The sequence below is a fragment of the Melanerpes formicivorus genome, unplaced genomic scaffold (assembly GCF_026170545.1).
Source record: "Melanerpes formicivorus ecotype bairdi unplaced genomic scaffold, bMelFor1.0.p_v2 SCAF_2518, whole genome shotgun sequence".
Taxonomy (NCBI): Eukaryota; Metazoa; Chordata; class Aves; order Piciformes; family Picidae; genus Melanerpes; species Melanerpes formicivorus.
The window spans coordinates 1-13,314 of record NW_027144869.1 but is presented as its reverse complement, the minus strand read 5'-3'; the positions used below and the strand labels follow the sequence as shown (position 1 = coordinate 13,314).

The following is a 13,314-nucleotide window of genomic DNA, read 5'->3' as shown; positions in this document are numbered from 1 at the left end:
CTGGGGGTGGGGGTGGGGAAGAAGCCTGAACTGGGAAGTCAAACTGTGCTCAACTGGAAGCTCCTCAGAGCTCAGCCAGGCCCAGCTGGGTGACCCAGATGTGGGCCAAGGGAATGTGCCAAGAGAGCCACGGTCTGGGCTGTGCTGCAGAGATAAAGGGAGGGAGAGGTTCGTTTAGTTGTTTTTCCTCCCTCCCCTCCCCCTGGGTTTGGGACTCTCTCTTCCCCTTCACACAGCTTCCATCTCCCCAGCTCTGGGGCTGGGAAGCAACCTCCAGGTTCAGCTGCACCTTCTGAAGTGCATTTCCACCCCCCCCCCATCCCCCAGCTGCCATCTCCCCTTTCCCAAGGGCTTCTTAACCTCCTCCCAGCTTTTAGCTTTGCTTTCAGCAGCTCCCTGGACCACCCCCCCCAGAAAAAAAACAATAACCCCCAAACTATCTCTGAGCAGGCAGCAGAAATGTGCCCAGGGCACAGAACTGGAGGCTGAGAGGCAGAAAGGGGTTTTGGGGGGGTTGCTTTTTCCCTCCCTCTCTTCCCTCTCTCTTTTTTTCCTCCCTCTCTTCCCTCTCTCTTTTATTCCTCAGCCCTCCTGGTTTGGTTTGGTTATTTCTTAGCCTTCTCCAACCCCTGTGGTTCCAACAACAGCAACAACAAGACCAAACCAACAACAGACAGAGGGGGGGGGGGGGGGGGGGGGGGGGGGGGGGGAATAGCTAAATGAACCCAAACTAACAAAGGGAAATAAAATCCAAATAAAACCAAATTGAAAAAATCCAAATAAGAAAAAAAAATTAAAAATAATAATAAAAAAATGAAACCAAACCAAAGGAAAAAAAAAAAATCCAAATAAAGCAAAAACTTAAAATAAAACCAAATTAAACAAATCAAAGGAAAGGGAAAAAAAGGGAGGAGGGAAAAAAAGGAAGGGGAAAAATAAGGGAGGGGGGAAAAAAAAGGAAGGGGGGGGAAAGGAAGGGGGGAAAAGGAAGGGGGAAAATAGAAGGGGAAAAAGGCGAGCAGGGGAAAAAAGGGAAAGGGAGAAAAAAAGGGAGGAAAAAAGGGGAGGAAAAAGGGGAGGAAAAGAGGGGAGGGAAAAGAGGGGAGGAAAAGAGGGGAGGAAAAGAGGGGAGGAAAAGAGGGGGAGGAAAAGAGGGGAGGAAAAGAGGGGAGGAAAAGAGGGGAGGAAAAGAGGGGAGGAAAAGAGGGGAGGAAAAGGGGGAGGAAGAGGGGAGGAAAAGAGGGGAGGAAAAGAGGGGAGGAAAAGAGGGGAGGAAAAGAGGGAAGGAAAAGAGGGAAGGAAAAGAGGGGAGGAAAAGAGGGGAGGAAAAAGGAAGGGAAAAAGGGGAGGAAAAAAAGGAGGAAAAAAGGAAATGAAAAAAAGGAGGAAAAAAGGAAGGAGAAAAGGGAAGGAAAAAAGGGAGGAGAAAAGGGAAGGAGAAAAGGGAAGGAGAAAAAGGGAAGGAGAGAAGGGAAGGAGAGAAGGGAAGGAGAGAAGGGAAGGAGAGAAGGGAAGGAGAGAAGGGAAGGAGAGAAGGGAAGGAGAGAAGGGAAGGAGAGAAGGGGAGGGAAAAAGGGGAGGGAAAAAGGGAAGGAAAAAAGGTGAGGAGAAAAGGGAAGGAAAAAAAGAGAGGAAAAAAGGGAGGAATAAAAGGAAGGTAAAAAGTGAAGGAAAAAAGGAAGGAAAAAAAAGGAAGGAAAAAAGAAAGGAAAAAAGAAAGGAAAAAAGGAAAGAAAAAAGATCCAAATAAACTCAAACCAATAAAGAGAAAAAAAACCAAACCAAAGTCTAAATAAAACCAAAGCAACAAAGGAAAAATCAAAATCCAACTAAAATCCAACTAATCGGGGGGGGGGGGAAATCCAAATCCAAAGAAACCTAAACAAAGCCAAACCACCAGAGGGGAACCCAAAAAGTAAATCCCAAGCCAGAGCCAGAACCAGCTGAAAAAAGAGAAGCAAATACCCAAGCGAACCCAAGGAGAGGTCTGCAGCAGGTGGGGAAAAGCCTTTTTCCGGTGCTCTCAGCCCAGCCCCCGCTGCTGACAGATGTGAATAGTGCAAAAGAAACCCAGCCCGGGGGGGTAGGGGGCGTGGGGGTGGGTGGGGGGCAGTGGGACCTGTGCTGAGACACAGCCCAGCCAGGGCTGGCTCTGCTTTGCTGCTGCTGTCTAACTTGGAGACACCTCAGGGCTTGCTCTTCAGCTGGAGGCTTCCCACACCTGCCCCTCCCAGAGCTCTGGGTGGAAGCAGGGGGTGAGGAGGGGTCCCGAGGGGTGTGGGGGGTGAGGAGGGGTCCGGGGGTGGTCAGTTTGACATCGATGTTCCCCTTCCTCCCCCACCCCCCCAAGAGCTGCCCCCAACCTGTCCTTCAACCATCCCAGCTCAGGATGCTGATTCCTTGGGGAAGGTTTCCAAGGCTGCAGGACAAAGTTAAGGTCAGAAGGTGGACCCCCCCCACAAAATTAAAAGGAGGGAGGGGGGTAGGGGAAATGAAGGCTCCAAGGTCTTAGCTCAGGGGACCTGGAAGCTGTCCCAGGTTGCTGAAGTGCTCAAGAGCAGTGGTAAGAAACGTGGAAGGCTTTGGCAGCCTGGAGGGGGTCTGTGGTGGTGGGCAAGAAAAGCCCCCAGGGAAGGGGTTTGGGACTCTCTCTTCCTCCCCCCCACCCCCCCCTTCCCATCCTCCCCTCACACAGTTTCTACCTCCCCAGCTCTGGGCTGGGAAGCAACCTCCAGGTTCAGCTGCACCTTCTGGGAGTTGGCTACCCAGAGCTGGGGGTGGGGGGGGCTGCTGGCTCCAAGCCCCCTTTTTTGGCAAGCTGGGATCTCAGCCTTTGGGAATCCTGGAAGGCAGGAGGCAGCAGCAGGAGGCAGCAGCAGGAGCAGGAGTGTGCTTGGCAAGGTGAGAAGGACCTCCCCAAGCGGGCAGCAGCTGGCAGCAGCTGGCAGAGCAGATGTGGCCACGTCCCCTGCTGAGGCAGGTTGGCTTTCACCTCCTCCCCAGGCACCAGGTCCTCCTCCATTGCTCCACCACTTGGTGTCTTTCCAGGCGGGCTTTGGGTCCAGCTGAGGCTTCAGGGAGAGAGAGGAAGAGCATCCTAAAAGCCCAGCAGGTGGCCAGCAGGTGAGAAAAGCTCAGCCTGAGGACTTCTTCTCCACCTGGCCGAAGCAGACCACGAAGGCAACTGCCACCGCCTCCAGCTTCCCCCAGCTGGGGCACATCCAGATGCCTCTGCTTGGGGCAGAGTGGAGACCTCAGCAGAGGAGCCTCCCTCCACCAAGGGCTTGGCCAAGGATGCTTGATGGGGCTGGGGAGGGTCTCCACACCCACGACTTCCCCCACCCAGGGCTGGCACTCCCAGCAGGTGACTGGTGGTGAGCTCCTTCTTCCACTCAGATTCACTGTGGCACGGAGCAGGGCAGCAAGGCAGCCCCCCACCTTGGCTCCTTCCTGATGCAGGGGCTTGGTCAGGGCCGTGGTGTCTTCCAAAGCACCCTCTTGGCATTGCCCAGCAGCAGGGGAAAATGCTTCTTGGAAGCCTTGTGCTCATTGCTCTACCAGTATCAAAGTTGGCTGTGGGAAAGCCAACAATCCCCTGGCTGAGAGGAGTTGGCTGCTGGTTTGGTCAGGGTCAGAGGGGGGAGCTTAGCCCTTGTCCTGGCTCAGAGGAGCTCCCTTTTCAGTCAAGCTCTTTAGGAAAACAAACAGAGAGAGAGAGGCAGAGGAGAAGGTGTCAGTACTGGAGGGGCACCCAACACCCCGGGGCAGAAGGGGAGAGCCCTGCTGTGTTGTGCTGTGGACTGGGCCCCGCTCACTGCCACCTCTCAGCCTCCTCTGCCACCAGCTGGAGCCCCCAGGGTTCCCCTCAGCCCAGCTCAAGCCAGCCTGGCTCCTCAACCCTGGGCCTCTGGCTCCTAAATGCTTCCAACCAGGGCTTGGACCTCCTGGGGGCAGGGTGAAAGCCAGGGGAGGATGGAGCAGAGCTGAAGGCGTCCCAGAGCCTGGGCACTGCTGCTCCAGGACAAGGCAGCTGCACAGAGAGGCTGAGCAGCCTCTGCACCACCTCTCCTCTTGGGTGCAGGACTCCTCCTAAACCCTGGGGGGTCTCAACAGGCAGCCACCTCCAAGCTTCAGCACGAGGCTCCAACAGGACCAGCGCTTGCCAGGGGCACAGGCTCCCATCCTGGGGTGAAGGCAGTCACAGAGTGATAGGGGTTGGGAGGGACCTCTGGAGACCATCCTGGAGGTCAGCTCCCCCTCCCCTTGCCAGAGCAGGAACACATCCAGGTGGGGCTTGAAAGTCTCTAGAGAAGGGAGGACTCCACAACCTCTCTGGGGCAGCCTGCTCCAGGCCCCCAGCACCCTCACACCAAAGAAGTTTCTCCTCCTGCTGAGGTGGGAGATCAACCTCCAGCCTGCCAACCTCCAGCCTGACTTCTGCAGCAGGTCTGCTGTGTGCCTCTGCACCCCCTATCCCCTGCCCTCCTTCCATGCAAGGCCACCTTGGGAACCTCTGTGCCTGCCCAGGACCACCTCTGGCCCCTCCAGGGGTCGGCTCAGGACCTGCTGCCCCTGCCTAGGCTCAGGGGGGGACACGCAGCGACAGCCAGCAGCACCTTGTGGCTCTGCTGCCCTACGGGGTGGCTCCCCCCTCGGTGAAGTGCAGCTCTGGGTGGGGTGGGGGGGCTGCAGAAGCCCCCACAGCAGCAGCAGCAGCAGCAGCAGGGGGGGTCAGGGGTGGGCGAGCAGCATACGCACCGTTCCTTTCGGGGGTGTTGCCATCGGCCTGCAGGTTGAGGAAGGGGTTGGGCTGTGCTGCCAGCACGGGAGGGATGCCTGACCCCGAGGCCAGCAGGCTGCTCCCAGCAGCGTTGAGAGGTGGGGTGGCCTGGGAAGCCAGGAGGGCATTGCTAGGGTTGAGCTGTTGGGGGGAAAGGGAAGCCAGGAGAGAGGAGCTGCTGCTGCTGCTGCTGCTGCTGCTGCTGCTGCAACTGCTGCTGCTGGGGGCTGGCTGAGGGGCTGAGGTCATCAGGGCAGCGGTGCTGGAGTGCAGGGGGGGCAGAGGTGGCTGCTAGGAGGCTGCTCATGGACAGCTGGGAGGAGTTGGTCATTGCAGCCGCTGCAGCTCCCTCTTCTGCTGGATCTGCTGCATCATCTGGAACACCAGGGCCTGCTGCTCCTGCAGGGGGAGAGGGAAGGCTCAGTGTGTGTGGGGGGGGGAGCTGGGCTTGCTGGAGGGGGGCTGGGGGGGGTGGGATTTGGGCCACAGCTCACCAGCAGCCAGAGGAACCCTCACCCCCCCCTTGAATGCAACCCAACTTGGCACCCATCACTACAGGCAACCATCGACCAGGGCTGAGCTCTGACATCGTTCCCACAGCCACAGGGAGGCAGCTGATGGGCAGGGTGACATCAGCTGCTGCCAAGAGAGGCCCTTGGAACTCTGCTTTTCCTGGGATATAAGAGCTGAACCAGCAGAGCTTCACTGACTGGAGCTGGGAGCACTCCCTGCAGCCCCCAGGCAGGGCAGGGACACCCCAGAGGCACCTGCAGGGCAAGGGAAGGTGGCTCCCAGGGACATGGACTGCTCACCACCTCCCCCACAGCAGCCCAGGATGAGGCTCCTGCTCCACCCAAGAGGATGCAGGCAGCCAGCCAAGGTCCTCAGGACAGCTGCCTGATGCTTCTCCAGACCCCAAAGTCCTCAACCCCCTCCAAAGCCCTCCCCCAGCACCCCCAGCCATAGAATCATAGAGTGGGAGAGGCTGGAAGGGAGCTCTGGAGCTCAGTCCAAGCCCAGCCTGCCCCAGCAGGGCCCCCCCAGCAGCTTGCCCAGCAGCACAATGCCCAGGGGGGGGGTTGGAAGCTCTCCACACCAGGAGACTCCACAACCTCTCTGGGCAGCCTGCTCCAGGCCTCCAGCACCAAAAAACCTCTCTCCTCCTGCTCAGATGGAACCTCCTGGGGGTCCACTTTGTGCCCCTTGCCCTGCCCCTGGGCACCCCTGAGCAGAGCCTGGCCCCAGCCTCTTGCCCCCCCCCCCAGCCTTTGCCTCTTGCTGAGCTGCCCTCTGGGGCTGCTCCCCTCCAGGCTCAGCAGCCCCCGGGGGGGCAACACTCACCGGGTTAAGGGGCTGGGAGGTGAGGAGCTGCTGGAGCTGCTGGAGCTGCTGCTCGTGCTGGTGCAGGACCTGCCGCTGCTGCTCGGTCAGGGGACTCAGGCTGGGAACGCTGCGGAGGGAGGGGGGCAGCAGGGCAGGCAAGGTCAGCACCGGCCCCCGGGCTCGGCCCCGCAGGCGCAGGGAGGCTTCCTTCCCCCCCACCCCCCGCACCCCCTCCCAACCTCCCGGGGCTGAGCTGCTGCTGGAGAGGGCAGGGCAGTGCCCAGGAGCTTCCCCATCCTCCTCCTCCTCCTCACCTGCTGAGGCTGCTGGAGAGCTGCAGGGTCGGCGGCCCCTGGCTGAGCGCGCTGGCCGGCTGCGCTGCCTGGGCTCCGTTCAGGCTCCCCAGGATCCCGTTGAGGGGCATCTGCTGGCCTCCTGCCAGGCTCCCCATCAGGCTGTCCACCATGGGCACCGTGGAGAGGCCGTGGCTGGCAGCGCTGCCTCCTCCTCCTCCTCCTCCTCCTCCCGCCCCCAGCCCGCCGCCGGCCGCCCTGGGCAGCCCGTTCACCTGCGGCCCCCCGGGCAGGGGGAGCGAGGCAGGGCTCTGCTGCAGCATGGGCAGGGGGGGAGGAGTGCTGTGGAAGGACAGGGAAGAGCTGCTCCTGCTGGGGCAACCTGAGTGAGGGTCCTGGGGGGAGAAAGGGACACAAGAGCATCGGACTGGGGGCAGCTCAGCGCGGGGAGAGCTCAGCTCAGCTCCCATGGGGTGGGGGGTGGGGTTCAAGGCAGGAGCTGGGAGGTGGGAGGTGGTGGTGGGGAGGGGGAAGCTGTGAGTGCAAGCACAGAGTGCTCAGGAAGGTCCTTCCCAGGTCTCAGAGCTGCTCTGCTGGACCTCCAGAGCCACCCAGAAGCTTCCTCACCTCAGGCTCCCAAGCCCTGCCCGGAGCCTCAGCGCTGAGAGCACCCCAAGAGCAGGCACCCCAGGGACAGGAACCTGGACCCCCAAGGCTTCACCACCTGGGAGGCCACTGCTCTGCTCCCCCCCCCGCCCAGGGGCTGGTGCTGGCCCAGCTTACCTCAGAGGAAGTGGAGAGGGAGTTCTCAATCCCAAAGCTGTTCTTGCAGGGGGGGCTCTTGCTGATGCTCAGGGAGTCGTTGGTGCAGACTGGGAGGAGGGAGGATGAAGATCAGGGTGGGAGGACACTCTGATACCACCCAAGGGTCAGATCCTCCCCACTGTAACCCCCCTCTACCCCCCCATCTCCTGCCCTCTGCTAGGGCAAGGCACAGAAATGCTTGGCAGTGAGGCTGGGGAGAGCCTGGCACAGGCTGCCCAGGGGAGGTTGTGGCTGTCCCCTCCCTGGAGGTGTTTCAGACCAGGCTGGATGAGGCCTTGGAGCAGCCTGGGCTGGTGGGAGGTGTCCCTGCCCATGGCAGGGGGCTGGGACTGGGTGGTCTTGATCTTGAAGGTCCCTTCCAACCCAACCCATTCCTGGGCTCCAGGAGGGTGCTGCCTCCACCTCCCCCCCCTGCCCCCAGCACCCTCACCATTGGGAGGCAGAATGTACTGGGCCTGGCTGCCTGGCCCATTGCTGCTGGTCACCACGGGGAAGGGGACAGAGAGCTGGACATTGAGGAGCTGCAAACGTTCCTTCTTGGCTGTCAGGGTCATGATCTGCTCCTGCAGCCTCTGGTTCTCCTTCTGCAGCGAGTGCAGGGCTTTGAGCATCTCCACAACTGCAGGCAAGGGCAGGGCAGGGGGGGGAAAGGGGACAGGGTGAGGGGAGGGAAGAGAGGGTGGTGGAATGAGGAGCAGGAGAGCCACAGGAGAGCCACAGGAGAGCCACAGGAGGAACCACAATTAGACCACACTGGAGGGGGGAGACCACAGCCCCACTCCCCCATGCCACAGATATGCTTTGGCCCCCACCCAGCTCCACTGCCTGTGGGCAAAATCCCAGCTGGCTCTCAGAGGGACAAGCTAAGGAGCTCTGCTCCCCCAGCCCCACACCCTCAGGGTCTCACTCTCCACCTCCCCCAGCCCCCCACCCTCAGGGTCTCACTCTCCACCTCCCCAGCCCCCCACCCTCAGGGTCTCACTCTCCACCTCCCCCAGCCCCATACCCTCAGGGTCTCACTCTCCACCTCCCCCAGCCCCATACCCTCAGGGTCTCACTCTCCACCTCCCCCAGCCCCCCACCCTCAGGGTCTCACTCTCCACCTCCCCCAGCTCCACACCCTCAGGGTCTCACTCTCCACCTCCCCCAGCCCCACACCCTCAGGGTCTCACTCTCCACCTCCCCCAGCCCCCTGCCCCAGGGACTCACTGTTCACCCCAGCCTCCCCATTGCCCTGCTTCTCCAGGAGCTGCTCAATGTTGGGGGTGGCCTGGGGGACATTCTCCAGCTGCCCACTGCTGCTACAAGACACTGTCTGGTCAAAGAGGGTCGGCAGGCTGCTGATGGGCGACCTGGGGAAGGGTTGGGGACGTGTCAGAGAGCTTCTCCGCTCCGGACCCGCTCTGCTCTGCTGCCTTCTGCTCACATCTCCTCTGCCTCACCCTGGGAGTGGCTGCATCTCGCTCAGCCCTGGCTCTGCTCCACTCCAGGAGAGCCTTGGCTCGTGTGGGAAAAGCAAAGCTGCCTCCTTACATCCCATCCCAGTGCATTGCATCCCATTCTATCTTACCCCATCTCATCTCATCCCATCCCAGTCTACCTTCCCCATCCCACCTCATCCCATCCCATCCCATCCCACCTTTGCCATCCCATTCTAGCTTACCCCATCCCACCTCATCCCATCCATCTTATCCCATTCCATCTTCCCCATTCCATTCCATCTTATCCCATTCCATCTTCCCCATTCCATTCCATCTTATCCCATTCAGTCCATCTTACCCCATTCCATCCCATCCCATTCTATCTTCCCCATCTTATCCCATCCCATCCTACCTTCCCCATCCCATCCTACCTTCCCCATCCCCATCCTACCTTCCCCATCCCATCCTCTCCTACCTTACCCCACCCCATCTCCAAGGAGAAGGGCAGAAGAAGCTGCCTCCACTCCTCTCCTCCCTCCCCGCCCACAGCCCTTCCCCGTTCCTTGCTGTGTCATCCCAAGGCTTCCCGAGCTCCAAGCCCTTCCAGGCGGCTGCGGGGCCCCCGCGGGGCCGCTGGAGGACACTCACATGGACGAGAGGCTCTCCTGGGGGGAGGTCCCTCGGCAGCCAAACCCGCAGTCCTCCAGGTCAGGCTCTGGGTGGGGGGGACAAGGGACACAGGACCCGGTGTGGCGGAGGCGCCCGGCGCCGGCAGGGTGCCCGTTCCGTGCCCCGGGGGTTTGGGGGCTGTTGGTGCTGCCGGTGGCCGCTAGAGGGCAGCAGGGAGCAGCGCTCCGCCCGCCGCGGAGGGGCTGCCTGGCACCGGCACTGCCCGGGGGGCACCCGGGGAAGGGCACCGGCGACCCCCCCCCCCGCTGCTGAAGGGCAGGGGACAGATCGCAGGGCTGGGGTGAGGGGGTGGGGGGGGGGGGGACATGGCTCGGAGCCGTGGGGAGCTTGGACGGGGGGGCCGGGGGGGAGCATGCAGGGAGCTTGCAGGGAACTCGGGGGGCAGCTTGGGGGAAGCCTTGGGGGGAGGTTTGGGGGCAGCTTGGAGGGGAGTTTGGGGGGGGAGCATGCGGGGAGCTTGCAGGGAAACTTGGGGGGCAGCTTGGAGGGCAGTTAGGGGGGGCGCATGCGGGGTGCATGCAGGGAAACTCGGGGGGCAGCTTGGGGGGAAGCCTTGGGGGGAGGTTTGGGGGGCAGCTTGGAGGGGAGTTTGGGGGGGAGCATGCGGGGAGCTTGCAGGGGAAACTCGGGGGGGCAGCTTGGGGCAAGCCTGGGGGAGGTTTGGGGCAGCTTGGAGGGGAGTTTGGGGGGGAGCATGCGGGGAGCTTGCAGGGAAACTTGGGGGGCAGCTTGGAGGGCAGTTAGGGGGGGGCGCATGCGGGGTGCCTGCAGGGAAACTAGGGGGGCAGCCTTGGGGGGAGACTGGGGGAAGGTCGGGGGGGCAGCTTGGAGGGCAGTTTGGGGGGGAGCATGCGGGGAGCTTGCAGGGAAACTCGGGGGGCAGCTTGGGGGCAGCCTTGGGGAAGGTCGGGGGGGCAGCTTGGAGGGCAGTTTGGGGGGGAGCATGCGGGGTGCATGCAGGGAAACTCGGGGGGCAGCTTGGGGGGAGACTGGGGGGCAGCATGCAGGGAAGTTTGGGGCGAGCTTGAAGGGAATTTGGGGGGCAGCATGGGGGAGAGCCTGGGGGGGAGGTTGCAGGGCAGTTAGGGGCAGCCTGGGGGGAGCTTACAGGGAGGTTTTTGGGGGTGGGGGGTTGCAGGAAGCTGAGCAGCCCCAGAGCCTCTGCCTCAGGCCAGCTCCCTCCCCAGCCACAAAACCCTCAAGGAGGGGCAGCAGCAGCAGCAGCAGCTTTGCCTTCAGCTGTAAAGCTGCAGGGCTTGGGGGGGGAGTGGGAGTGGGCAGAAGCTTTGCTGAGCCTCCAAAGCTGACTCAATCCTCTGCAAAGCTTCAACTCAGCTCCCTCCTGAGCACCCCTGCAGCCCTCTGCCTCCGGGAGCCTTGCCCAAAGGGAATCAAGGATCCCTCTGGGGCTCTTCCCGGAGTTTCCAGAGGCTGGAAACTAAACTTAAAAGAGCCTTCAGCCTCCAGCAGCTGCCCCCCGCCCCCCCCTCCAGCCCCCCCCGCCCCAGAGCCCTCCCTGATGCCGGGGAGCTGGGGGGACACCACCCCCTGGAGCTGCTGGGGGGACGTCTCCCACCCGAGGGGGGGGAACCAAGGAGTGGATTTCTCTGCCTTGCCTCCCATCCCCGGAGCCTGCCAGCCCATAAACACACATCCCCCCTCCTCCTCCTCCCCCTCCCCTTTCTCCTCCTCCTCCTCCCTCCCGGCCCTGGGACGTGTCAGATGTTGTGGCTGCAGCCCGCAGCGGGCAGCTGCCTGCCTCGCCCCTCCTCTTCTTCACGCACAGAGGGAGACTTCCTCCGTGCAGGGAGCTGGGAAGTCTCCTGCAGGGAACGCTCTGATTTACAGAGCAAGGCTCCGAGCAGGGCAGCAGCTCCTGCCAGCAGCTCCTGCCGCTGAGAACCAGCCCCCAGCTGCTCCCCCAGCAGCTCCCACCGGCAGCTCCGGGCTGGGCTCCTCGCTCCTCCCCCCAGCCCCCGGGACTCCCCCAGCCTGCCCCTCGGGCACAGCTGGGACACCCTCCTGGCTTTCCTGAGGCTCCAGCCCCTGGAGCTCCAACTTCAGGTTGCTCAGGACCCAGATTCCTCTCCCTGAGAGCCCCCTGGAGGGAGATATCTTCCCCTGAGAGCTCCTGGAGAGCCTTCTGGAGGGAGATGTCTCCCCCTGAGAGCCTCCTGGAGGGAGATATCTCCCCCTGAGAGCCTCCGGAGAGCCTTCTGGAGGGAGATGTCTCCCCCTGAGAGCCTCCTGGAGGGAGATATCTCCCCCTGAGAGCCTCCTGGAGAGCCTTCTGGAGGGAGATGTCTCCCCCTGAGAGCCTCCTGGAGGGAGATGTCTCCCCCTGAGAGCCTCCTGGAGAGAGATGTCTCCCCTGAGAGCCTCCTGGAGAGAGATGTCTCCCCCTGAGAGCCTCCTGGAGGGAGATGTCTCCCCCTGAGAGCCCCCTGGAGGGAGATGTCCTCTCCCTGAGAGCCTCCTGGAGGGAGACTTCCTCCCCTGAGAGCCCCCTGGAGGGAGGACCCAGCCCACACTGGAGGTCCTAAATTCACAGGCTGGAGGTCCCCAGCTCCCATCCTGCAGGTCCCAGCCCATCTTGGGGGTCCCAGCTGCCATCCTGGAGCTCCCAGATCCCACACTGGGGGTCCCAGCTGCCATCCTGGAGCTCCCAGCCCATCTTGGGGGTCCCAGCTCCCATCCTGCAGCTCCCAGCCCATCTTGGGGGTCCCAGCTCCCACAGTGGGGGTCCCAGCCCCATCCTGGAGGTCCCAGCCCCCCCTGGGGGGAGGGTCCCAGCTCACATACCTGCTGGCTCACGTACCTGCCCGGCTGCTCTCTGCCTGGTTCAGGAGGGGGTTGATGGAGAGCCCAGAGGTGAGAGGGCTTCCAAAGATGTGTGAGGAAGGGAGGCTGAAGGTGGAGCCTGCCAAGGAGAACACCTGCAGGGCAAAGGGATGGAGAGAGAGAGACAGAGAGAGAGCAAAATGACTTCCAGGAGTCCCACCAGGACAGAAACTTGATGACCTCCAGAGCTCCCTTCCAGCTCCTCTGATTCCTCATGGCCACAGCCTGGCAGGGGCTGGAAGGGACCCTCTGGAGGGCACCCAGCCCAAGCCCCTGCCCAGGCAGAGCCACCCAGGGAAGGTCACTCAGGAGCACATCCAGGGGGGGTTGGAAAGCTCTCTGCAGAGCTGGAGGCTCCAGCACCTCCTGGGCAGCCTGCTCCAGGCCTCCAGCAGCCTCCAGCTCAGGAAGTTCCTCCTCATGTTCAGGTGGAGCTTCTCCTGGGCCACTTTGTGCCCACTGCCCCTTGGCCTGGCACCTGGCACCGCTGCCAACAGCCTGGCCCCAGCCTCCTGCCCCCCCACCCTTGAGGTATTGCTCAGCATTGATCAGGTCCCCCCCCCAGGCTGCTCTTCTCCACACTCAGCCTCCCCTCAGAGCTGTTCCAGGCCCCTCAGCATCTCTGCAGCCCTTTGCTGTGCCCTCTCCAGCAGGTCCCTGAGGTCCTCCTTGAGCTGGGGGAGCCCAGAGCTGGTCCCAGCCCTGCAGCTGTGCCCTCCCCAGCAGGTCCCTGAGGTCCTCCCTGAGCTGGGGAGCCCAGAGCTGGTCCCAGCCCTGCAGCTGTGGCCTCCCCAGGGCTGAGCTGAGGGGCAGCAGAGCCTCCCTCAGCCTGCTGGCCTCACTCTCCTCGCTGCCCCCCCAAGGTTCCATCGACCTCCTTGGCCAGCAGGGCACACTGGGGGCTCCTGGGCACCCTGCTGCCCACCACACATCCCAGCAAGGCCAGTGAGCAAAGAGCTGATGGAGGGAAGGAGCTGGGGCAAGATTGCTCTTCTCCAGGCCCCTCAGCCCCTCCTCACCTTCAGAGCTGTTCCAGGCCCCTCAGCATCTCTGCAGCCCTTGCTCTGCCCCCTCCCCAAAGCCACAGAGAAGAGTGGGGATGGAGGGGTGGACAGCAGAAGGGGCTCCTCAGGGCGGCTCT

General features: G+C 62.3%; 1 protein-coding gene across 1 annotated transcript; it reads right to left on the bottom strand.

The window, feature by feature from the left end:
- Positions 1-4,774: 4,774 nt before the first annotated feature.
- On the bottom strand, positions 4,775-12,268 carry LOC137461547 (protein AF-17-like; the record flags this gene model as incomplete). Its single annotated transcript, XM_068171244.1, is given in 10 exon segments — positions 4,775-5,054; positions 5,056-5,113; positions 5,116-5,179; positions 6,122-6,230; positions 6,418-6,791; positions 7,180-7,268; positions 7,652-7,840; positions 8,431-8,573; positions 9,291-9,357; positions 12,151-12,268. Coding segments are annotated over 10 exon segments (1,491 nt in total), but the record flags the coding sequence as incomplete, so codon positions are not given.
- Between the last annotated feature and the right edge of the window lie 1,046 nt (positions 12,269-13,314).